Source organism: Dromaius novaehollandiae, chromosome 24 (genome assembly GCF_036370855.1).
Source record: "Dromaius novaehollandiae isolate bDroNov1 chromosome 24, bDroNov1.hap1, whole genome shotgun sequence".
In the NCBI taxonomy this organism is placed as follows: domain Eukaryota; kingdom Metazoa; phylum Chordata; class Aves; order Casuariiformes; family Dromaiidae; genus Dromaius; species Dromaius novaehollandiae.
This window is the reverse complement of record NC_088121.1, coordinates 5,947,435-5,974,373: the sequence shown is the minus strand read 5'-3', so window position 1 is coordinate 5,974,373 and position 26,939 is coordinate 5,947,435. Positions and strand designations below refer to the sequence as shown.

The following is a 26,939-nucleotide window of genomic DNA, read 5'->3' as shown; positions in this document are numbered from 1 at the left end:
TTGAGAATTCACACACTGCACAGGAGTATTAGGATGAAAGTAATAGATTCACAGCTTCCTAGCACTGTGTTTTTATAGGCCCTGTTTGAAATAAGGAATAAGCATTCCTAATAGGAAAGCGGCTACTAAACAAAGTTCTTAATTGTGATAGAGAGCCAAAGTGTCCCTCGCCTTTAGGCTGGGCCACACTTTGAGGAGTGAAGAGATATTAGCAAGAAGGAAGATCCAAAATGCACAAGAAGGCTAAGCACTTCAATCATGAAGAGCTCAGGAAATCATATTGATTTCACAGCAGGAGAAGTCAAGCCTATTTTGAAATGCATGTTACACAGTAAAAGAGCTCACTGCATAAGGATTTTCTTTAAGAAGCTTGGAATTCGCAGGGCATTGAGGGAACATATGAAAAGAGAGTTGGCTCTACGAACACTTCAGGGATTATACTGTATAGTATATTTATATTTCAATGTTTTTCTACGTATACATAGCCCACACAGATTTTAATAGGACTGGCATTAATTGAACCAACCAAATTACTTGTAAATGCTCTTACTGTATACAGCTACTGAGTCCCACAGTCACCCCAAGAAAGTATTTTCTTTGGAACTTCAGTATAATTTACGGTGACCCTATGATGAGGTTCACACAAAAATAAGCAAAACAAAATGAAAACACTTGTGTATAGCTCCCATGCTATAGCTTTTATAAGTCCCGTTCAAAAAGCTGACCTCCTTTGCAGCTCTTGTAATCCTTATCTTAGTTTTCTTTCCAAGGTATATAAGGTAAGAATGTAAGCTTTTCCAAGTGAGTCAGGCCAATGGACACACTACAAATACCACATTCTGCCTCCACTGAGAATAAACTTTATTTGCAAAAAAAATTTTCTCCTCACATCAGTATATCTGAAATCCACCAATCCTTCCAATACACATACATGCATTCCCCACAAATTAATGAAAGCTCTTCCAGATACCTTTAATCTGTGTGTGCATACATATACACACACATATATGAAAATATACATTTTTTTTCCCAACAAGACAGCTACATATCTTCTGCCTGCAGGTGATAAATATGCAATGAATTCAGCTGTCACTTTAATAGATGCCTGTAGCTTCAGTATTCCAAGAAGGCTAATTTATAAGCACAGCTCTTGCTGCAGAAGTGGATCTCTACTGTTTCCTCTTTTCAAGACTACAGTGATGGAAATACTTAAATCTATCATCATTTGCCAGCAGACACTTTCAAAACCATCTCAACAAATAAGGATTTTAAAAAGAAATACTCTTCAGAGTATCAAAATTAGATAGATCACCTTAGATTTATAAATACCCATCTGTACCTTAAGGGACAATCTGCCTTTGGGAGTGATCCATATTAATAAAATACATGCATGCAAAACCTGCACAGAAAGAATCTATACATAGGTGGGGACAGTCTTCCTGGGAAAAATTTGCTTTCTGATACTAGTCATCCTAAACAAAGGTTACCTGTTTCTCACATGTTCAAGACAGTTCACTTATGCTTCTGGAAGATGTGGGCTTCTCCCTTTTCCTCTATCATAAATTAACATCCATACCTCTCCAATTCAAACATTATTAACTTAACTCCAGCTTGCACTGAAGTCTTTGAAAAGATGGAGTTACAGAATCCCATTCAGAATTTAACCACTCTCCTACATGCTGTGTCCCTGGGCAAGGCTGCTGCTCAAGACTACAGTGTGGAGAAGGGATTGCTCTGTGGATTGCAAATAGCAACAGTTGCTACTGTATTTCTTGTGGCCAATTCCATTTCACTTGGATGCGCCTTGTGCTGACATTCTTGCCTTATAAAAGCTCACAGACATCCAAAGCCAATGAATAATATGCCTTGTACCGGTACAGCATCACAAGTCAAAAATGCATGTGGCTCTGGGTAGCAACATGGGCATCAACATACAACAAACTGGTAACCTAAGTGATCATACATGAGTTGTTTCCCTTTACTAGTCTCAGCCAGACAGCAGTAAACGCACACACACTTCAACAAGTTCTAAAGTCAAAGTGAACAAATAACAAACCCCAAAAGACACTCCCTCCCTGCCCCAAACTTAAATCAGTTCTTTACTTCCAGTATTTTCTAGACTACTACCATTCAACAACTTCTCATTTCCCTTTCAACCATTTAACATCAAAGCTCTGAAAGGTAATGAAGTAGTAATGTCTTGTAACAAAAAGTTTCCATCCATGAAAACATGGGGGGGGAGGGAGAGAGAAGAGCCTTCAAATTAGTTCAGCGTGGGGTGAATAACATTATTTTCTTCAATTACTTTGGAGTAAGAGATTAAGCAAAGTAATCTAACTTAAAAACAAAACAAAGCAGCAATAAATAGGATTCATCTCTCTATATAATTAGCAATACTAAGCAGCTACAGGAATAAATGTATTGCCAGCATCTCTCCTGACAACCTGCACTCTGTTGCTTAATCCCAACAGCAAACTGTTTTCAACCCAAACTGACACTACTCTTGCAAGAGGAATGATGGCTAGGGAGGAGCATCTACCTTCACTGATACTTTGCATTTGCAACACTGTCCCAGAAATGGGAAGCTCATGACATGGCAAATTGGGAAGGGAATCAAGACAAGCAGAAGTACAGCTACATCTTCACCGACCAAGAAAAGTGTTTTTAACAACAAGCTAAAAAAAAAAAGAAAAGTATTAATTACCCTTATGTCACATCATTGTAATTTTATCCTAAGGGACAAACGCGATCACAGCAAAGAGTTCTGATCTCACCTATTTACCTCATGGCATGAGTGATTTGTCTCCTCATAGACTCTACAGTGAAATAGCAAGCATTCTTTTTTCTTTTTTTTTTTAATTAAAAAAAAGCCACCTCTCTTGGCCAAGACAAAGCCATATTTGTTCTCTCCAAGGAAACAATAAAGTTGGATTGCATGCTAAGATTCTACTGTGGTCCAAAACAGAAAACAGAGCAAGCAGCATTATTCAAACTCCAGCATTATTCAAAAATGAGTTTGTTGTGAAAATACACATTTCCCATTGATTGCCTAAACAAAAAAAAAAAAAAAAAACAAACAAACAAAAAAAAGAGACAAAGACCCAAACTTAAAAATCTTTAGGAAAAGGCCACCTCTTACAGAAAGAAAGCACAGAAGCCAACTGCTTCACTTAAAAGACTAACTAGTTTCTCCACTCAGTTTGGTTGGTGTTTGGAAAGGCAATACACACTTGCCATACAGCTTACCCCACCTGCTTCAATCCTAAATTTGATCCATCACATTCATGAAGAGTAAAGTTCAGGCTCCAAAATTTATGCTTTTTTTAAAAAAAAAAAAAAAAAAAAAAAAAAAGACAGAGAGGCTTCCCTCACCTCCTTCACACCAAGTTCCATGTCCAGCTCACTATCTTAAAAACTACTTTCTAAGGGTGCACATTTTTCCCAAAGCATATCCTGGGAAGCATGACACTAGGAAAGGGTGACTAACATGCAAGAAGACAGCTATGTCAGAGGTTGGGAATGCAGCGGCCCAGCCAAAGCCTTCCACAGCAACAGGAATGAAACAGAGGAAGCCTCCTGGCTGCCAAGAACTCTGCATGCTGCCCCTCACTACTGAGATCCAGCCACAGCCTTCTCATGCACCTGCAGCTCCAAGCTCCAGGTCTATTTATCCAATTCCTGTTGCTTACAGACAGACTGTATCCTTCACTTTCATCAGTAGTTTAACAGAATTCTTAGTCTGTTTACAAAGAAATTCATCAGAGGAGACTGATTGTGAAAGTGCAAGATTATGACCTCAACTAACATCAAGCGCACCGAAACCTTCTTCACTAAAAACACTGAGCATGAAGTGAGTAGCTAGCATCAGTCATGTCTGACGCAGTCCGAGTTTGAACCAACTGACCAGGTAGATAATGAAGTCAGACATGACACCTGACAAAAGATGGTGAGGCAGCTAAGAAAGCAGGAGTTCAACTTAAAGCAACTGACCTAACCTGAATTGCACCAAGTATCTTCTTTGGAGGGACAAGCAGATCCATGAAATCTGGCTACTTGTAAGGAATCTAATGAATATTTCAGAAAGAAAGAAGAAAATGAAAAGTAATTCTTACAGTACAAGCAAGCTGTAACCTAAAATTTCATATGGCAAACTGCAAAAAACAAGCAGGATCCTAGAATAACCCATGATCAGGCATAAACTAGACTGAGCAGGCACCATTACGTATCATGTTATTCACAAGCTGTGTTTTCAGTTGAACAAGGAAATGAATAGAATTAAAAATTAAGAGAACTGCTTCCAGTGGCTCCAATACCCAAAACAACACTAAAAGCTTTTGAGTTATTTTGTTTGTTTTTTAAAGCATGCAAGGCCAAGATGAACCATTATTAGTGAATCATGAAACAGGTCATCATCTATCTCCTCGCACCACATCAGACTCATGGCATGGTACGCAAGCTAATGGATTAATTACAGAGCCTCAGGAAATGAGAAAGGCAATAAAGCAGATGATCACAGCAGGGAACACATTAATGGCCTTTTTATCTTACCGAATGAATTTGTTTATCTGCTATTTCAAAGGCCCAATGTGGCAATTAACTTTTCTGTTTGCAAACTGACACTAAGCTTTGTGCTGGAGCTATAATTAGTTACCATCAGCATGACACTCTAGCAACTTTTAAATGCTGGAGTAAGCCTAAGCAGCCAGCTTCTGAGAAACTCAATCCCTTTTCCAGGCCCCACACTTCACCAAGAGCCAGTTTCTTAGGTCATGTGAAATCTTTCAGCTTTCCACAAGTTCAGGTTTTCTGCACACATCAGAGACTAGAAGTATTAAAAACAACCTATAATGTTGGTAATGAAAAAGATTACGTACAACTCTGACAGAAATGTGAAAAGGATAAAACAAGTTGAAGATACTATTCTCCTTCTTCAGTTATTAAAACTCCTCTGGGATCAATCAACTAACCAAAGTTCAGATTTGCAGTCCATCGTTTTCCTTCAGAACAGGAGGCTGAGGAAAAGGCATAGGAATATTCATGTGTCAAAAATACATTCTGCAACTTATTGCTTTAGTTGGGGGAAAATAAATGTCCAGTTTGTCTTTTTATTCAAACTACTCAAAATTTCTGGGAATTCATAATATGCTTCAACTTAAGGCACAATATTTACATCAGTTTTCTAGCTTGGTAAGCAAATAGAATAGGCAGAAAACTATTAGATGTCATAAATTGACATAATATTTAAATAAAAACACACTACGTGAATATGCAGCATTGCCATCACTGCCATCCCCATCCAGCGACACACAAGCTGTATAGAAAGTAGGCTTGCATTTTAAAAGCTTCTTTTTCTTTACAATTATAGGGTAAGCCATACACTGTTGCTTCATGCTGCGGTGCCTTTAAGTAACAGTGATCTATACATTCTCTGAAGTTCAAATTATTTAAACAATTTTTAAGCTGTTTGATGTTTATTTTTGACATTTAACTACAAACGTACATATCATGTACACCACTCACCAACAGTTTCAAAAAACATTTCTCCATACCAAATAATCTACATACAGCAGTTATCCTAGTAAAAAAAATTTGCATCATATTTTGTACATAAGAAAACACATGCCATCCTAACCTCTTTTGCAAACTGTGGTTTTCTGAAGCATACTATGTAGTAGTAGTATATGACCCAGCAGTTGTAATTCCAGTCTACACACTACACTTTGTACATATAGCTTGCCACTGAATGAGTTTGGGAAGAGTAGAAAAACATATGAAAATAAGTAACGTTGCCAACAAATTGGATGACGTGACCATCATCATCTGTGAGGAAGAAGTCAATTTAGCACTCCCAAAGAACAAGTCAAAACCCAAACACAGTGACAATCTTAAAATGCAGCTCACAGGCACTATTTCCATAATAACAATATGACTTCCAAAATTGAAAGTGGGCTCCAAAGCTTTAGAAAGATCAACATCACATTCTTGATGCCTTCTTATCAAAATGGATCCTGCACAATTGCACAGCTGGAAAACTGCAGGGGCAAAGTAGAAGATAAAAAGTGACCTATGGCCAGAAACATAAGAGATAGTTATATAACTTGTATTCCCACGCTCCCTCAAACACAAAAGAACAATGCCAGTCCTTCTCCTCCACTTAGTCAACTAATACAATAGAAATGACACAGCTTCCGCCCCTCCCCCCCCCCCCCCCCCCCGGCTCTTTCTCCATTTTCAGATGCAGCTGATATGTATGGATAGCTCCAAGAAAGGACTTTTTCCAAACAGAACACATGGTTCTTAATGAAGATTCAGATTATAAGAAGAAAACTACATACTTAAACCAATTGGTCTTTGCACAAGGAAAGGCAATAGTAAGGACAACATAGTCTAACAAAAGATAAGGAGAAAGACAAGCGCAAACAATGAAGGAATTATGATCATAGACGTGCTGTGTCAACACCACCACATCAGTCCTCCATGAAATGTTTGATTTTACCCACCCTTAAACAGGCAACTTTACTTCCAGGCATGAGGCGCTTACACAGATCACTCTCTAGATCACTATTTGTTCCTTAACTGACATTTTTCATACCATCCACCACCCACTCTGTCAGCTAGCACAGAAATAAAATACATTTTCAGACTTTCAAATCTACTAGACCAAATCCATTACTAATTTTTAATTAAAAAAAAAAAAACCTATTTGCAAAGAAGACAGCTTCAGTATTGAAACACTAACTATGTATTTTGTAATATATATTATTTTACATTTCAATTGTTATTTTAGACATCTAAATATTTTTGCCTTAAAGTCCAATCTTGGCTTGCTGAAACTTGTATTCAAGAAAGCATACATCAAATACGCACTTCTTTTTACAATTATAACCAGAAAGCGGAGCACAACAGAGATCCGATGCAAAGTTAGTCTTCTGGGATGCTTTCAGCCGGAACAAACACTACCAAAAGAAGTAGCATTCTGACTCTTCACTTCCCTTCCCAAATATATAAACATACAAGTACATTCCCACTTCAAGCCTTCAATTCTGGACTTGCACTTCCATTTTCCATTAAAACTAACCAAGTGAAGAGGGACTGCAAACCTCAGGGCAAGGGAAAGGTGAAGCTTTATCCATGATCAGCCCCCTCATTCCCCTCCCATCTGCTCAGCCACACAGTTTTGTGCAGACACAAAGAAAGAGCAAAATTACTTTTGAACTACTTAAGTGTTGTGTTGAATTTGCGGTCCAAGCCTAACTTATTTCCAAGTCAGTCAACACCACTCTTCTGCATGCCATAAATTTTGCAGGTTAGAAATTGCTTGCAATTCAGTATCTTGGGATACAAGCAGCTCTTTCTAATAAGTCCTTGAAATGGAAGGACAGCGTGAAGCACATGAGGTAATACTTTAAACTTAATCTCATATTCCTCATTGCATTTAAAGTCAAGTCACTAGATTGAACAGCTCCACCTTCATTAGCAATCAGACTCATATTACAGGGCATCCCACCATCAGACATGCCACATACTAGTCGCTCTGTACGGTACTCCAGAGAAGAACTGGCTAACTGCAGTCTGCACTTCAGATAACACCAGCAAAGAGAATTAACTTGGACTAAATCCTGGGATTAACTGCTATACAGTCTGTGCTGGGGAGGGAAAGATTCACAGATTAATAACCCCAAAAGCTCTTATCAATTGCTAGCCAAAAATAAAAGCCATTAACAGTGAAAATCAGGTATGGCACTGGAGAAGTTGAGCTTCCAACATCTGTGCAATTCATTCTGCTTTTGGGCATTTACATCTTCCATGCCTATACTGCTACCCCATCTGTCAATGCTGAAGGCACAAAGCCTTTTATTTCCACATCCAGAACAAAACCAGTTCAAACGAAGGGTTTTCATCTCACAAAAGAAGCTTGACACCAGCATGTTTCAATAGTTCTCCTAGTGGCAGCAGCAATGTACGCAGAACACACATTCCTACCAAATGCTAACACACATTAGAAATACAGCTAGCAAGAAAGGCACTGTCCTGTCTACACTTTTGATCTCATTTATCACTGGTAAAGGGTTGGATAAAAGTTTTCAGAAAATATGCTAGTCTAGACAGAACTTTGGAAGCGGTAAGATTTCTTCTGTAAAATCAGCAACTTTTAAGGAAATGAATACCAAATAATTCTTTTTTGTGACTCCTTCAAATTCCATTTCAATCAATATAAGCAGCAGTGTTATTTTATGATTTCTGCATAATCAATTTAAAAAATAAAAAGAGATCTTGGTCTTTCAGAATCCAATCCCCAAGACCAAATTAACATTAAATATACACAGTCTCTTAAAACGCATGTGTCTGGAAAATATATCTGCGCCATCTGTAGACAGGAATGACAACAATGAGAATATGTTCGTTACTGAGAGCAGGGTGGAGCAGGCACGCTTATGTGCTGGAACGTGAATAATACCCCACAAAGACATGTTTAATACAGGCTTCTTTCCTAGGCATACGTTGCAATCAGATATATGGCTATATTGTTTTTATAAGAAAGCCTTGCAGGGCTGTTATTACAAGAGATAAACGAAGGGAAATGGACACTTCCAGCTTGTAAAACAGTGCTTGCTTTGCAAAGCATTGTTTGCATTTTTCAAGTCATTAAAGGAAAGGAAACCAAAGAGAAGCTAAGAACAGCTTGTGTTGGAATTCAACCGGATTTTCTCCCCACTGTGGAATTCCAAACCTGCACTGGGAGAAAGGCTAGGTGGGGGAGGGAGTCGTGCTCAACAGCACCAGAGCAAAGCAAAGGCTTGCTCACAGAAGCTGCTGGAAAGCTGCTCTCATCCTCAGCTGCTCTTAGAGATCCAACTGCTATAAATACCATCTCTACAGCTGGTGTTCTGGGAGAACAGCATGCCAGCAGGCTTTGCATCAAGTGGGAGCTAGCTGAACCACACTGTCCTAGCTATCTGAAAAGCTGAATCGAATCCATCCCAAAACTTCCAAATTGTCATCTGACTACCCACAAAGTCCTATAACTGCAGAAGTTGCATCTGGCTTATGCACATACTTGGCTAAACACTTGGGGTTGAGCTGAATTCTTTCCTTGTGTGTTTTCTGTTTCAAAGCAGATAAAGCAATCTTTCCTCCTCCCTCCCCCTCATTTTACTTGACTGTATCTCCAAAAGCCAATGGCCATCTCCAAAGGCCATTCTGACCTTCAGATATATGTCAGCACTACATTAAGAGGTCATGATGTAACACCAGAATCCAGGCGAGTCAGTTCCGCCAGCGTCAACAGCAGTCAAATTGTCCAATTATTAAAGTAGTTCTCATCAACAATTTTTTGGGGGGGGGGTTTGTTTGTTTTTTGCTTCTAGTTGCGTATTGAGAGGAGGTACATTATTTAAGCATTTGATTAAAAGGAATGGTTTCTAAAGCCTTGTCTCTGTGTCCTTGGTCAGTAGGCACTCCGACTCTGAAGGGGCAGCATTTCACATATGATTTACTATTGACACAGGAAACTTCTCTGGGCTCATTAGCGGTATTATCGCTCTCTACTGCGGTTCTGTACCAGCTCCTTAACAGTTTTTAAAAAGTAGTCAAATTGCATTTAACATTAGCTGAAACATACTAGCTATCCTACGGTCTTGCTCCAGACCCATTATTCCTACAGTCAACACTTAAAAGTCATAATCTGTTCATCTTCTCCTCCCATCTTCTCCAAATCACCCTCCGAAACAAAACTAATTTCTTTCAAATTGTGCAGAATTAACATTTTAAGTTTTTTTAATGCAATCACAAAAGAGAGAAAGGCTTTCAAAACAAAAACAAAGCTCTTGACAAAAAATCCAGGATATTTTTTTCCTCTCCCCAAAAATACTCAAGACTTGTAACAAAACGTACAAATTGGCAATATTGCAGGGCATTCAGAGATACTGATTCAGACAGACTTAGAGACGAGCAACAGAAATCCCTAGCCTTGCAAAACATGAAGAGATCTAATGTTCAAATATAGAAAGTCTTTGCTTAATGTCTATGTTCAACATTACATCTTCTGGCACCATTTGCTTTCTGAGTACATCTCCCACTCCTAGAGAGACCAAATGGTATTAGGAAAAAAAAAAAAAAAAGCAACTCCCACTCCCCAAACTCCACTAGTGGTACAGTTATCTAAAGATAATACTTTCTTTTGCATAGTAATTGCCTCGATTTCCTCTCTGAGGCAAACTCGTGTTCAAGTCTTTTTTTTTTGGGGGGGGGGGGTTACAGGATTTAACAAGTGTAGTAGCTGGTGGCAGGAGAGTCATTAAAAGAACTTGGGGAATCTCTACTATTGCAACTCATTTGGCTTGTCTTCCAAACCAATTCCCAACTTAAATTCAACTGCAAGGCAATCCATGCATCTTCCACAGGAGACACAGTTCATTTTGCCATAAAATAATCTATCTTGATAACACATCTACCATGACTGCAGCATAATGTCAACATATTTGACATGCATTCATTTAGTTTTAATCACACTTGCAAGGATTTACAAAATAGGAAACCAGGACAGAGGTTAAGTCACTTGCCTCCACTTTGGTTTATTTTCTCAAGGCAATTTCATCATACAAGATGCAAGCATAAAAAGAAAAAATAAATGGAAGGACTTAAAAACAAACACACACAAACAGGCTGCATGTGGAAAAAATACTAATCAAGAAATGCTTTAAGAGCCAATGTTTCTCAGCAGGCACGAGTCACATCAGAGCAACGTGGTACTCATTTTTTTGAGCTATCTAAAACTATTAATTTTCAGAAGATAGATTTCAGTCTTGACTCTCAATCTATGGCAATGAATCCTCCCACCTATTCTATTTTTTCATTGAAAATGCATCATTTCTGTTTTTTGAGAGGAGAAGAAAAAAGTAAAGTTACTGGGTAAGACAGAATTACAATGAAGTCTTCTTGCTTATCTTCTCTACCTACGTAGTAGCTGCTACATAAACCTCCACTTCTTTAATATCTACATGTCCTTGGTGCCAGTCTAAATAAAAGCCTGTTTCTAAGGACTCTTATCTCATCATTAATTTAGACCAAAGATTATTTCCGTGATACTAGTTCCTCAGTGAAACTGTCCAAACTGACCTTACAGAATAATACTTCAGAAGAAAAATTTATTATTCCCCTAAAGCTGTATACACACAGTAGGTTTTTTCCTCCAATTCAGTATACCTTTTCATTCAGAAAACAGTTAAAAATTAGATCACAAAGCAACAAAGTCGCAAATCATATTTTTTTCATTTACCATTAAGAATCTTTGAAAGAGGTTACTACTTTTTACAGACGGATAACACTGAATAAGGCAAAATTTAACAGTAGGCCATGTTAATGTATACCCATCGAGAAATGGGTGAATTGCTGATAGGGTTACTTTGCTCTATCAACCTTTCAAGAATTTTAACGCTTTAGTTTTTGCTGTCAAATACCAGCAATATAGACAAGAACGCCATAAATCCAGTCCCTTCAAGTTTGAGTCCTACTTTCCCAGTCATTTTTCTTCTGCTCCAGGACTACTGCATAAATCAGGATACAACTTAAAAGAAAAAAAAAACAAGCAGAAAACGAATTCAAAATAAGTGTTTCTATATTAAAATTTTTTTTCTCTAAATGCCTACTTGACATCTACAAATTAACTCCATAATGTTTTACGAAGCTTTTCTGATGCCAAGGATGCCTGTTTGAGAACCTAGCTGTCATCTGTCTACAGCAGCAGCTGTGACTAATGTAAGCAGCAGATGGGACACTCCTCTATCAAGGAGAGCAGGGCTTAGAATCCCTATTTTCATTAAACATCCAATACCTTAAGTAATCCAGAAAAGAACCTTCCAACATCACAGAGCTATAAAGACCATCACTGAATTAAAATCTGAATGCTCTACTTTCAATCCTAGCCTGGGGGGGGGGGGGGGATCCAATCACTTATATCCTTCAGATACCTAGATTGTCCAAGTACACTTCTATATACATAAACTTTGTGGCAAATCAGAATGTACAATAATCTCACATGAACTAGAGTGCACAGATCACTTTTCTTTGTTCTGCCACTGGTACCCACAAGCTACAATATGTACGTAATGCTAAATCCTGATTTGATTAGTCTTTTGCACAATTAACATAACCAATTACAGAGGACAAGTTATGAGTAGGGTACTTCTTATTTTGCTGCTCCATTGGTTTAGTTTTCCATGTACTTATTTATCTTTTTAAAAGAATAAGATAGCTGCACTCCTTGCTAACAACGACTATCTAAATGCAGTCTTGTAGCTACTAGCTTGAGCCTCTGCTCAGCTTCATTTCAGCTTTTTGTTTATGCGTTATTTATGAACAGGATTATCAAACTATTTCCACCAAAAAGAAAAGACACTGAAGAGCGCTTTAGATACAGAACAGTTTAGCTTTTCATTTCAGTAATCCAAGACAGCAGCTGTCAGTGTTGCTTATATGGGGTGTATTTCAAAAATTGATACAAAAATGAGTACAAGCAACACTGATACACAAAACTCAGATCTACAGCTCACTTTTCATCCCACATATTATGCAGCAGGATCATTTTCCCATTCACCATAAAAATAGTAATTTATGGAAGGGGCATACACTAATTAACACACAGTGGATAAGATGCATTGACGTAAACCACTCTGAACAAAAAAAATGGAAAAGCAAGAGTTAAAAGACAAAATACATCCAAATCAAGTTATGCTGAAGTCCAGTGCTTCATGATCTGTTCCTCAGTCACTCCAAAACGCCATCGAGTTTAACCTAAAGCACAATAAGCCAGTTATCTAGTAAATTAAAGAAAATATAAAAGTGGATAACATTTCAAACTTAGGAAAAGACTGCCAAAAATTAAGCAAAATTATTTCAGAAACGGCAAAGATGCATTAGGGTCATTTTAGAAGTATCAGTCTTAGCTGGGACTTTACCAACAAACCACCAATACAAATGCAACTTAAAAGTCTACTCGAGCCAAGTTTTACTTGAAAATATAGTATATTAGCAGAATATGAAACAAACAATATACTGGGCAGTGTCAAACTAACAGAAAGGAGGGTTTATTAACAGAGGGATCCTCTCAGGGAGTAATTTATTAATATAAAAAGTCAGAATCCATTAACTTTTCCCTCAAGGTATATATGGTTCACTAGGTACCTTTGCATGGCTGACTAAACTAGGGGCAATGCCACAAGCACAGCTATACTGTGACTAGACCTGAGTGGGCACATGTGCATGACTCCGGTGGGACTTACAGGCATAGGCTGGTACTTATTAGTGATCTCTGTATAATGGAAAATATAAAAAGGCTCATCACAACGTAATTCCTGATGAAAACAGAAGCCATGTACTTCAGTTGAATTTGTACTCCTAAAATCTTGTATAGCAGGTATCTTTTCAAAATTACTCTTACTTTTCCTAAGACTGTGTTTCCTACCTAAGTGATAATAAAAAACAAGGATGGGCTTTCCTTAAATTAGTCCCACTCAGTTATTTTATTTTATTTTTTTAAACTACTGATTTGATGGTGACTTGACCCCTTCTTTGGAAGGAATTTTGCATTCCCAAATTAACTTCCGAAGCAGTAGGACTCTGCGGCTTCTAACTTCAGCTTTCTCTAAGAATTCCTCTACCGTCTTCTACTCTTCTACCCCCACTTCTCCTCCCTTTTCCACTGAAGAACTTTTGGCAATATCATTCAGATGCATACTGTCTGCAGTCAGCTATGATCTGAGCATCACAGGCTTTCCGCCAAAATATCAGCTCCTTAATGCAGTCAGCACACGTGACTTCAGCTGGAGTGCAGAAATTCGTTTTTGCAACATATATTTCAACAGAAAGACCGAGGCACTCTGACAAGTCTTCAAGTGCAAGATATTGTATTACTGCAGATCATTACTTCCTGTGCATCATAAAAGCCAAAACAAATTTAATCTTGTCATCTTAGTATACTAGACAAAAAACAACAAAAAGACAAACAGAAGGAATGTATTTGAAGTACTGATTTCAGAATTCCCATCTTTTGCATACTTCAGACAGAAAGAGGAGAGCCCTGATCTCTCACATTAATACCATTTTTGTAGGAGTGCTACTGTATCCATTACAGCTTTCCATATTTATTAATTGTTGCACCATAATCTACACATCAAATGATTTCTGTATGTTTCTACTTGTGCCTAAAGCTACTTAATGACAACTTATTATCCACAACTCAAGTTATAACAGAAGCACTTAGATTAAATCTAATACTTTCAAGGATTTACAGTGTTTTCATACTAGCTCCCAGTATTGTCAGGCAAGAACAAACTGGCAAACAAATTGGTCCTATGGAAGGCTTCCTTAAATAAAAGCAGAAACTCATTTATTTTCATTCCCTTATTAGCATTCTTAATATCGTAGGTTAAAACCCTCAGTAAAAACTCTTATCCTGACATTTTAAGCAGCATATAGATCTGTATTCAGCAACACTGTGAATTTTTAAGTGCTAACAAATTACAGAAATAAGAGATCCTCTATGGGTCTTGATCTTGTACAGAGAAATGAGCTAAAAAGCCAAATAGGAGAACAAGGAAATTCCATAGGGAAGACACCTCAAGTTCACAAAATTAACTTCTTTTGCTTCTGATAGAAAGTTAAGCCGGGTAACAAAATTGAGAATAAACTTTCTAACCCAGGATGACATTCTGTTTTGCTAGTAAGCCCACCATGAATAGAGGTCACTCAAAAAAAGCATAAGCAGCCAAACTTATATATAAACAGACAAACAGTACAAAAGCAGTGTATCAGCACACAGCCCTGGAGGTATTCCAGCTTTAAAAACATACTTTATTATAAATGTCATAAACACCTTTTTTCATACAATCATTAACGAAGGATAAAAGTAGTACAACTGTGATACACTTTACACCTCTATGCTGTTTGCCTTTTAATAACCCAAGCTGCCTCAGTTTCACTATAACATAGTTTCTGCCTGTATCAGCCAAAACATTTGCAAAACTCAAACTTGGACATAGTTTAAACCCAGGACCCACAGAAGTTTCCTAGCATAGCTTGGCCAAACAATACAGAAATAATTAAAGGCCAAATAACAGTCAAAATCCCTCCTTAGCTATCAGACTTCACATTAACTCAATCCTGTCCAACTCAATAGTTCATTAGGCTCTAATTACAAGATGAGGGAACTTCAACTGCCTTGCAGGCTGAAAGTACTTTCTACTCCACATCTCACCAGCCTCTCAGATTTGCTGATATCTCCCATGAGGCTAGGAGACTGGCCTCCTGTCACCCTGATCAGTGACTAAATGAAAAAACAACCCGTTCAGAGTCAAAATTTTGAGCTTCAATCACTTCACTAGCACAGTGTGAAGAGGTGATGCATGCACTCCATAGACTAGAACTGCTGCTGAAGCCCCTTTATTTTCAAACTGTGGCATCAGACCCGAGGTTCGGATCTGCTTATGTCACATTCTGTAGCCAGCCTTTAGCCAACAAGTTCAGACCTTAATAATGAGTACAGTAATGTAATGGAGAGGCTGCAGAGATTGAGGGATCATGACAAAGTCCGAAAGAATCCATGGCAGACATAGGAATTGCCCCAAATCCAACATGCAGCCTACAGGGACACCAGGAGGATTTCAGCTCAGGTTTTTACTGAGTTTATCAATAAGCCTTTTCTGTTCAGGGAAAAAAATTACTCCTCTCTCTTTAGCTTTCTTCCATATTTCTCCTTTAAGAGGAGAAAACAGGGGAAAATGGCCCACCAACTGCAAAAACACATAACTACTGCAACCTATAACTCCTTTCCCACAGTCTGTAATGGCCCCTGATGACTTAAACCTGACCATCTGTCATATCACGCATCTTGTATCAGAGCTGTAAGACTCAAACAGAAGTCAACAGATTGGAAATTTTCCAGAGCACAGAATACAGCAAAAGCTGTAAAGGAATTTCCAGCTAGATAAGTCAGCAAGTATTTTTCCCCTTTTAAAAGCTGATGCAGTTTCTTGAAATAAACTGTGCAGCTTCAGCTGCACTGTAGCGCAGCTCTAGCATTCAGACAACAGAGCCAGCATTATTTGTCCAAAACTCATTTCAAATCCATTGACAGATTGACTGTCAGAGATTCACAGGTCATCCTTGTCATTGTACAACAAACGAGTAGTTTCCATAGGCTCCTGGAGTTAGAAAAACTTAAGCTTCTAAAATTTTTGCTGACAAGTCCTGACAGCAGCAAGAAAACCCATTACAGTGGCACCCAGTGGTGCTGCTGTAGCTTAGAGCTTGCTGGCATTTCCATTACAAATGCCATCTAATGGAGTCTACAGTTCTTCCATTCTACACTGTTCTGGTCTGAAAGTTGGCAGAAAACATCCAGATAAAAGACACCACCCTTCCTCCCCCCCCCCCCCCTTTTTTTTAATATATACACAAGATGACTTCTAAACATTTTTCTTCTTTTAAATGGCAACTTAAAATTCAACCAAAAAAATTATTTTTCCAGTCAATATTTCACAAAAGGCCTGAGGATAAGAATTAACTGCACTGAAAGAAGTGCTCTCCCTTCTGCATAATGCCTGTCTTTCAATGATATCACAAACACTGTATATGATTTGACTGGCACCACAGCCAGGATTTAAATTCCATTGCAGAAGCAGGTTGAGGTACAGTTTGGGCTAAGAAAGGAAGAAGCCTACATTTAACCTTCTGTTTGTAAACAAACATGAGCAAATACTCAAGCAACAGACAGAAATAACTCAATGCTATTGGAGTGTCATCTCCTACAGATACCAACAAGAAGAAACTACTTTATTAGATGAAAACAAAAAACTACCATAGAAGAACAGATTTAGATATGGCTTTTAGTTTACACATGACCAAACGACACTGCAGAAAATGGAGTCAATACAGATCTAGGCTTCAGAAGCGTGTAAAAAAAAGTTAATAAATGGTATGCCCACTTTCAGTTTTCCATAGAAGTTTCTTCTTCTCTGTATTTCAAGTCAGTTATCAAGAAAAAATTGATCCATAATAGCTATTTAGTAACTCTAACGCTTTTAGTTGGTTAGAAAATAAAGAGATTTTATTTAGTCTGTTATTTTACTGTAGCTTAGTCATCTAATCGGGTAGTCATGAAACTTGACATCCTTTTCCCTCAGCTTTCTCACACAAATCATGCTTCCAAACAAAAACACAGACTGCAAAATAAGCACACCAAGAACTAAAGCAGTAGACCCAAACAAGTTACACCACAACAGTCTTATATATGGTAGCCTACACAATGTCCCCGTATCTGTCAGTCTACATTGTATTTCCACTCACTGATGTTAACAAAAAGTATCCAGTTCAGTATCCTAATCTTTCTGCAGAATTCTCACCTCCCCACAAGCAAACAACATCAAACACCCACATCGAAATTGAGATACTCACAGTTTAGACTTTTTAATCAAATTCAGAGATATTCAGAGATATATAATTAAGTTTGTAATGACAGCCTCACATGAGAAGAAGGTTCCCTCAAAGGGTTATTCCAGATGATGTAATGTACACAGTAATCAGTTTAGTCTGATCAGAAGAGGAGGATTAGGCAGGGAGGCAGAGAAAAGAGAAAGACTCCATTATGAGATTAAACTGAACTTACTTGTTGAATTGCCTTGCATCTGGATGATACATTTGGATTCTTTGCTGGTCTCTCGGGAATTGAAGGGCCGAACCCGAACAGCCACCTTCACAGAAGCCCCCGACATTCTGATCGCTTGCAGTGCAGTCGAGAAATTAAAAGTGAAGGGGTTAGGATCTTTCAGGTTTGTCGCCTTCCTGGCGTTTTCTAAAGAAGAAAAAATACAATTCAGTTATACACAGCTATTGTGTTGTTTAAGATACTGATAAAAAATGGGAAGGTACAAAGTTGTACAATCATGTCATTCCCCCCCTCAGTGCAGCTGCCCTCCGCCCCTTCAATAAGCTGTCACTTCAAAGACAGGACTGGAAATATATTTATCAGCACCTGTACTCTTGTCTCCCTAGTCAGAAGTTTCTGTCATCCAAAGCAGTTCTTTTGAAGTGTACAAATAGGTTTGTTTTCATTACTTGATTTTCTTCCCAGAAAGAAGAGAGGCTAATATTGAAATGAAGATCTGGTTGCAACATGTGTTAGGCTTAACCAAACAAAGATAATTTTAGCAGTAAAGATACAGCTGCTTAGATTTCAACATAAGCTAGCTACTATGCTACGTATTTAAGTTCTCTAGTTGTCAACCCTTGCTGCAGTAGTGCATTAGCAATAACAGTAAAAGTAAAGCACAAGTGTGGTCCCCTTCCATAAAAAGGGGTGTACACAGCAACTGTAGGGAACCTTTGCGCTCCTGGGAAGCTCCTCTTCTCAAAGAGAAATAAAACCCAGTAACTGCTTGCATATCTAGTGATCTTTAAAGAACACAGTACTCCTTATGGAGGAAGAGGTGTCAAAAATAATTGCCTTCAGGGTAAATATTACTATCTGTATCTTCAGCAAATGTTCACCACTAAATGCATCTTCAAGTCACTATCAAAATACTTGTTGTTCAGATCCTAACACCTCCAAATGATGGAGCACTGCAGTTGGCGGGGAACTATCTGTGACATCCAGGACCCAAACGTCAAGTCATGTCTATTTGTCATTGTACTGAAACGTAGGAATAAAATATTGGTTCAATTATATTGATTCCTATCTCTCCCAACCAGCCTTTTGATAAGATGATTTTTCAACCAGCCTACAATTAAGCAGTTCACCTCACTGCCACAGGATACCACCAGTACTGAAGTTCAGCATGGGTTCAAAAAGCCATTGGACAAATTCAAAGGAAAAGTCATCAAGAGCTAGTAAAAACAAAGGTACCAACACTTGTCTCAAGAAGACTCTAAGACACAGATTCTCAGTATAGTCTTCCAGGTTCTGAGAAACATCATTACATGGTTCCTTTATTTTTATATTCTAAGTATCTGCTACTGGCCACTGCTAAAGAAAAAATTTGGGGCTAGATGAATCTTTGGTCAGAGTCAATGCAGTCATTTCTATGTTGAATCCAAGATAATATGAGCAGAACTCTACCCTGCATGAGTCAGTATACATGGCCCAGAAAACCCAAGAACTTTTATGGTTAACTCTACTCTACATATCTACATATGAAATGCTCATTTCAGGGTTGTAATCACAATGCTACAAGATCACAAAATGTACTAGCAGAGAAAAAGCAGAAGCATTTCAACTCTGCAGTAAGTTCTCCAGTTGCTAAAGATACTTAGGCATTCTTGATTCAAGCCATGACACATTTTCACACAGTATAAAAGATTTTAATATGACTTCATTACTTCACTAATGCCATCACATGGTGAAGGTGGAAATTAAATCATTCTACAGAGCAGAAGAAGTAATTTAAAGCATTCCTTCTTTCAGTAGGTTACCGAGGTATCTCGCCAGAATATTAGAATACGAATGCCTTTAGGAACAAGCTAGTAGAATTTCAATGTCAATGATACAGCAAACTGGTAGAATAACCAGTCATGAGAGACCCATACAGCCAACTAAATACTCAATTGTTAGCATAGAATTTTAAGAAGTCCTACTAAAAGTTCAAGCGCAGAACAGAGACCAGAAACACAGAGCAACTGAGAAAGGCAACTTTAAAATATATATTAATCCATTGATCTGCACATTGATGAATTGAGGGCTTTTAATGTTCTTTAACATGAAGTAGCAATAAAACTGTTGAAGACAGATCAGCTCCCTTCCTGCAAAACCTAGCTTAACTACTAGTAGGCATGCTTTGTGTAGTCCAAAACCAGTACACAAATCATAATAAAGAAATGATCAGTGTTACCTTATATCTTATTCTTTTTTAATCCTTCAGACTACCAGAAGCAATAACAGAGAAAATGAGAAACAAAAAATCCTAATATTGGAACAGGATTCATTAGCCTCTACTGAAAGATCTAAGGCCAAATCAGCTTATGGTCAATGACAAGGAAAACCCTTACAAATAAAAGTACTTTTACAAAATGCTGTCCCCACTCTAATCAAACAGCAGCCAAAGAACACAGTTTTTGTGCTGTCCAACGAGATGTCCTCTAAAAGTGCCTTAAGCAACCTGAATATGTATTGTCATTTCAATTAACAAAATCATCTTCCAACAAAGCACACTCTAAGATAGGGGAACTAATCTCACAAGTATACACCCTATTCACAATAAAAAGCACTGCACGCAAAGCACAGCACCAGAGATTCAATACACACTAGCTAAAGAGGAACTTTGTTCTGAAGATAGATGTTTAAAAATTCTCATAGAACAGGATCACAAAATCAACTACATCGGCATTAAAAAAACCTCATTGTTAGTCTTTTGGAGTTACAAACTTTTTCCAAGCCTATCTTTTGTGCTCATTTATAATTACTGCATTTCATTTTTTATCTCATTCTCAGGTCTACTACTTTTCATAGCTGAAGTAAATAAAATGCATGTTTACAGTTACATGGAGACTTCAGATGTTTTGATACCATCTCACTGTGCAAGATTTAATATTCAATAATATGGAAATTAGCCCAAAATATGTATTTTTTCCAAGTTTCTCATAAATTAAAGCCAATGTTTTTCAGTTAATCAGCAACTTTAATTGGTCCCCCTGACACTTTTTAAAGGCAGCACTGCCTTCATCATGCAGAATGACAAAATAAGGCAAAATGAGACCAAGTTGAACAGGTAAAATATTACAGAAATTAGTAATAAATTGCAACTAGTTTTCCAAGTAGTTTCACATGTCCCAGTAGTATCTGTTATTGCTGCAAAACATTGTCTACACAGTGGTAATAGAAGACATAACTTGCAACAGAGCAAAATAAAATCCCTGTTACAGTCTTTGATACAGATTTAGAAGAGCAAGCTTAAAAGATGAAGTGCCTCATATATTTGTTACAGGTTTAGAAAGCTGCCATTCATTCTGGAATGAACCATTCTCTTAATGCCTTAGAATCTACTAACTGTGCATCTTTTAACATTTCTCCTGTATGAATCCAATCAAGAACCAAGTCAAGAAAAAAACTGCATGTTTGAGCCCTTACCATGATACAGCCCTGGCTCTAAAACTGGCCGTAAGCAATACCTGAGCATTTAGTCAGCTCTTTATCAGTGCAAAAACAAACCATACACATCTGAGAGGAGACAGAATTCTAGTAATCTTATTTTAAACTATTATTAAGATATTCACCATCCACCCTATAAGTTGCACAGTGAGGTTTTAATATTAAAGTGTGTCATCAAGCAAATCATCTAAATACCTTGTCTGTTTTCTATTATTCAAGCTGACTAACACATAATCTCCCTTTGTGGGTCTCAAGTACTTGAAATTTGATTTGGATTTTACACACAAATATTTAAATCGTTTTTAAATATTTAAAAAGTTTTTCATTAAGATTTTAATTCTAAAATTTCTATATATCTGAAAGTTCTGACAAATCAGTTTTTTATGCAACATCAAAACACAAAAGATATTGCTCGTGTTTGAAGCAAAGCTAAAGGTCGAATAGCGATTTAAACAGCCAAATTATTATTTATAACATCAGACAACTTTATAACAAACTCAAAATGATTACAAAATATAGCTCAGAATCTAGATCTCTACATTCCAATAAAAACGCATCACAAAAGAAACATCACTTGCATTCAACACAGCCAGCCATTGTGTCATATTTGTACAGGAAACAAAGAATACAGTATGTCTACCAGAGAATGTGCTAACTTTTAAAAACAAAGAAATTGCTTCCTACACTTGTAACTTAATCACTACACCAGCTCTAAAGAAAGGAAAGGAAAAAGCACAGAGATTAGTCTACGGAAAGTTAGCAAAACAGCTGTTCAGAGCAGCAGGGTTTTATGAACAAGAGGACTGCAGGGAATCCAATTTCAGGTCCTCCACTAAGGATCAGGTATTGATGACAGTCTGAGATACCAGCTGAACTCATACACTACAAATTGCTATCTTTGTACTTTAATCTAAAGCAATGATGCTAGATAAAATAGCGAGTGCAGGTGCAGAAACTGGCCATGAACTGAAGATCAGATCATATAAGTATATGGCTACAAGTAATTTAACAAAAGGAAAAAAAAAAGAACAAGAAGAACTGAACTGAAGAGGAGCTGGAAGTGAAAGGAAGGACGCTATAAAAATTAGCGTGAATGCTGTTCAATGTTTGATTCTGCATTTTGGAGAATAGACGCAAATTCACCATGTGCATCTGGGAAATACCAGTCCTCCAACCTCGGTTTAACACCTATATTCTGGCCCTGACGCCCAGACTAGCAGGCCTGTCACCCTGCCTCAGCCCACGGAGGATTGTCAGATCATCATCCCAACATGGCTGCCTCGGAGATGGTGCTGCACTGAATCCCGGCACCTAGCGGGCCGCAAAAACAGCCGAAGAAACGCAGCCCTCTGGGCTTCGCGCAGCCGTGCCCGGCTGGCACCGCGGGGCCGAGCCTCCTCCTGACCGAGCCATTATCGCCTCCCCGCCTGGGACGGGGAGGGAGGACGGAGAAACGCGGCCACCCCCAGGACGGGATCCAGGAGGGAAGGGACGGGAAGCGGCCGCACCGCCATGGCTCGCGACGCCGGCGGGGAAGCGGGAGGAGGCGGCAGGAAGGCGGGGGAAAAGCAGCTGCGGGGCCGGGCCGGGGCGCCCCACGCCCTCGCGCCGCTGCCCCGCCGACAGCCCCTGCCCCGGGCCCCACCGCACCCGCCGGCAGCCGCGCGCGCAACCGGCCAACCGCCGCTGCCGACCGTTGGGCCGCGCCCCCTCTCCCCCCCCCCCCGGCGCGCGGCCACCCCTCACCTGGGACGGGCGGGGGCGTCCGCGGGCCGCGGGCGGTGCGGGGCCGCCGCTGTCAGCAGCCGGAGAAGGCGGCGGGGCCGGCGGAGGAGCGCAGCGCGGGGCGGAGGAGGGGGGGGAGGCCGGGCAACCCCATCGCGCTTCGCCGCCTCTTGCGCCGAGCCGGGAGACCCTCCCACCGCCAGGCAGGGAGCGGGGAATGGGGAAAGGCCGCGCCGGGAGCACCGAGCGCAGCGACGCGCTCTCTGCGGCGCCGCTCCTACACTGACAGGATCGTTTCGCTGCGCACCGCTCCCCGCCTCCGTGGGGCGGGGGAGCGGCCGAACCGCCAATCGCCGCGCGCCGCTGCCTCCCGCCCCCCCGCCGAGGACCAATCGCCGCGCGACTGGCCGGCGGGCGCCCGCCCTCCGCCGTGCCAATCACGGCCTGACACGGCCACTCGCCAATCGCCGCCCGGCAAGGAGGAGGACGCGGCTCGGCTCCAAGGCGATGCTGGTCCTCGACGCGGCGGCCCCGCCCCTCCCCCTGAGTCAATCCCTCCGCCGAGCCTCGGGGACACGGGGAATAGGGTCTCTGCCTCCCCAGCCAATCAGAGCTCGGGGCGGAATTCGCGTCCGTCCGTCCGTCTTTTAACCTATCACGAGCTGCGCGAGGACACTGAACCCCACCACCCCCGGGCCGCATCACCGCGCCGCCGCCGGTGTGTGCCTGCGCGCCCCCTGGCGGCGGTCGGCCCGCGCTCGGCGGGGCGGGGCCCCTCGGTGCGAGCACAAACTGGGCACCTGCGACTGAAAAAAAGCGATTTTAACCGCAGCTCGGCGTCTCCCCCCATTTAGAGGGCCAAGTAGCAGGTAGGCGTGCCCATCCGCCCTGAAAACCGTGCCCGAAACAGCGAATTCTGTCATCCCCAGGCGATTTCAATAGGACTCAAAGGCCCACTGAAAAATCCAAATAAGGCCCGACGGTGGCAGTTACACGAGGAGGAAAAAATATTTTCCCCCTTTAAAAAGTTTTTTTTGGAGCAGCCCAAGATAATTTCAGCAGATCTCATGCTGTATTCTTATGTAATTGGTTGTTATAATGAACGCTATTCATAAATTCTCATACTCTAAAACTTCACACATATTCTATTTCATACTAAAAACTGATTTTTTGGTGGCAATAATCTCTGCTCAAACGTTCCTCCATTCCATTAGTACTTTGTTCATTTGTGCTGTTAGGAATTGCCTCATGTTTAACCTCACCAGCATTTTTAAGGAAATAATCTTATTTCATGTAATACCTTAATTACTTACTTTCCATACACACACACGCACCGTCATCTACAAATCAAATTTGAACTGTTGAGAACATTTGGTACTTGAGACTTCTGGCTTCAGAACAAGGTTTATTTTTGTTCACAGGTCCCTGGCTGGTAACTATATTAATCTCTCATGTGTTCCCCATCATTTACAGTTTCTTGGAAGAATGCATGATGAGTTCCTTTCTGTTTGGTGAACAGCAGTTTTTTTTCCTCTAGCCAATCTTATGACCATGTGTGCTTCCCCACTGCAGTTCAGCCATTGTGTGCAAAAGCCTACAAGAATATATGATGCTGGCTGGCAAGGGAGTATTGCTGCAGAACCAGCAAAGCAAAATGGGTACGTTTTGCATGTCCTAGAAAATACCATTCTTTAAGTTTTGAAAGACTCCTTATTGACAGGAAAACAGATTTATCAGTGTGCATATTAGTGAGCTCTAACTGTGCTAATATCTATCTAGGGCCATGCAAAATTAGGTGAGTTAAAATACTCTAAAAAAGACTAGAAGGTAATCTGTGAACTGCCAACCTAAAATACTGAAGGTATGCTGTACTCTTCCATGGTAATAGACAGGGTGGTTAATTTTACTTCCACAAAGTTTGCAAGTCTCTCTTACAAACAATAGTTCATGCACTACTTTCTTGTATCTAAAGTCTAGATGTTAATTACATCTATTATAGAATAATTCTGGCATGTTAGTTCTTAGGTTGCTCATTTACAGTGACTTGAAAAATCTTCTAGAAATGTTCAGAGGAAATCTAGTTTTATTTGTAGAAAGAAAATAGTAAAGGACATATGATGCATGCTCTATGGGATCTGAGATGTCGCTTACTACAGAGGGAGACAGAGGAAAATTGATCCTTAAGCATCAGAGTATTGAGCAGGAAGATGAAAAGGTATTAAAGCAACCCTCATCCAGTTGGCTGTAATAACTCTTTTAATTACAGAACTTACACACTTTCTCTCAATTTAATTAGATCAGTTCTTGCTTTGACTAGCCTTCAAGTCTCCTAGACTAATATAGAATTAAACCTATTAAAAATGCACTTAGGTGGTGTTCCATGGCAGGGCTCTACCTCTGAATCCTGCTTTTCAACAATGAATTAGTGCCCATTCCCCTACAGAAAAGGGACCAATCTTGCTCCTTATAGGAGCTTCTGACCAACAGCATATAGCCCTGCAGCACCCAGCACAGAGACTGATTAGTAACTTCATCCAAGTGTATGCGGATTTAAAAGTAGAATTTAGACATAAAAAAAAGTCATAATGAAACTTCCTGGTACAAGGAAACTGCACTTGAGCATTATTATACCAGAAAAATCAGAGCAAACAGTACTGTGAAAAAGGTTCTTGCATTTATTAATACAAGTAAGTAGAGTTGATTACTCAAATCACTGATGTGCTACCTAAAATTGAGAAGACTACTTAAAGCAGGAAACAGGGTAGGTTTACATTAAATGATGAGGAAAAGGAAGACAACTATATTGTAGCGTAATGCTCATAGGGATTGGGGGAGTCAATCTGTTATCGGCTAAAGCAGCACTGTCATCCTGCTATTAACAGCAGTAAGCTGTCCTTGCTGCCAGCAATGTATAGTTGGCAATAGGGCTGGTTTTTTATTACATAAGAGTAAATTATGATATAGTAGAATCAAATGCACTGTATTTTATTGATATCAACATTAGAACTTAGCTCAGTAATTTGTCTAGTCACATAAGGAGAAGGCAAGTACAGACCAGTGATACAATCTTTTAACTTCAGCTTCTCCTAGAAAAACACATTTTGCGAGGTTTATGCAAGTTAGCCCATACTGAGATGGGCAATTTACTGAGCAATTCACAGGTCAAAACTGCTCAGATTCTGTAGATACATGCAAGCATTAAAGCTCAATTGATATTTTCAGTGCTCTCTAATATATTGTGTCAGTATTGTAATAAACTTAGTTTGATCGAGAAAAGGTTAAGTGGTATATGTTAGTATAGGGAAATTGCAAAAAAAGCACAGCTTGTATTAAATGGATTAAAAGCTAAGAGTTTTCATGAAGCTAAGCTTTTGTGGGAGATTCATTCTTAGTCAAATACTAACTTCAGCTTTCTTTTTCAGTTGCTGAAACATCCATTATCCACCAAAGGACAAGCTATTGATACATTTTTGTACCCAAAAGACAGCAATATAATGATACTATTTCAGTTGATTGTATTAAAATATATGTAATTATTCTGTCCATGAATGTTGATTTTGGAAGAGTTTGTGCCTAAATCTACAGCTTTCTGAAATATTTGATACTTTGTTCTCCAAGTAAAATTGTTTTAGCCACTTATGTCAGCTTCCATGTCTTCTGTAATACCTGGATTGATACATTTTCAAGGCATAAATGTATCTCATAATTAGAACAGTTCAGTAGTGCGCTTAGCTATTTAGATCGTTGGATCAAAATCTGATGTGATAGTAGAATAAATAATAATCAAGACAAAGTCTTTCAGAATCTGAAATTAAGTCCTATACCAAGTGTAAATATTTCCTCCTGTCAGATAAGGTTAAGAAAAACATCCTGAATATGTTTAAATATGCCTTTCAGTTAGCAGAGGAATGTATAATATACTTTAATATACTAAAACCCAGGATTTTCATTATATGCTTGCAATAAAACAGGCTAGTACCACACTGATTTTCTTGCAGAAAATTTATATTCACAACCCTCTTTGATATTAGTTATAAAACTTCAAATGTGAAATAGCAGAAACAATTAGAGAATAACA

The 26,939-nt window shown here is 39.3% G+C and overlaps 1 protein-coding gene and 1 long non-coding RNA gene across 11 annotated transcripts in view; one reads left to right on the top strand and one right to left on the bottom strand.

Moving 5' to 3' along the window:
* The window catches only part of KIF1B (kinesin family member 1B), a 100,008-nt gene extending 76,831 nt beyond the window's left edge, over positions 1-23,177 (bottom strand). For 9 of the 10 annotated variants that reach the window (XM_064525577.1, XM_064525583.1, XM_064525580.1 and 6 more), the window contains exons 1-2: positions 22,883-23,177; positions 17,663-17,848 (exon numbers count right to left, since the gene is read on the bottom strand). In XM_064525577.1, the coding sequence (XP_064381647.1) occupies positions 17,663-17,768 (106 nt within the window). In that variant the 5' untranslated portion in view covers positions 17,769-17,848; positions 22,883-23,177. Of the gene's footprint in view, positions 1-17,662; positions 17,849-22,279; positions 22,759-22,882 lie in introns of those variants that run through there. The other variant, XM_026095513.2, reaches the window with a different exon arrangement.
* A 305-nt stretch (positions 23,178-23,482) lies between these two features.
* On the top strand, positions 23,483-26,500 carry LOC112980586 (uncharacterized). The gene is made up of 3 exons (XR_003258459.2): positions 23,483-23,730; positions 24,434-24,519; positions 26,284-26,500. It is a non-coding gene; the product is annotated as an uncharacterized LOC112980586 (long non-coding RNA).
* Positions 26,501-26,939: the final 439 nt, after the last annotated feature.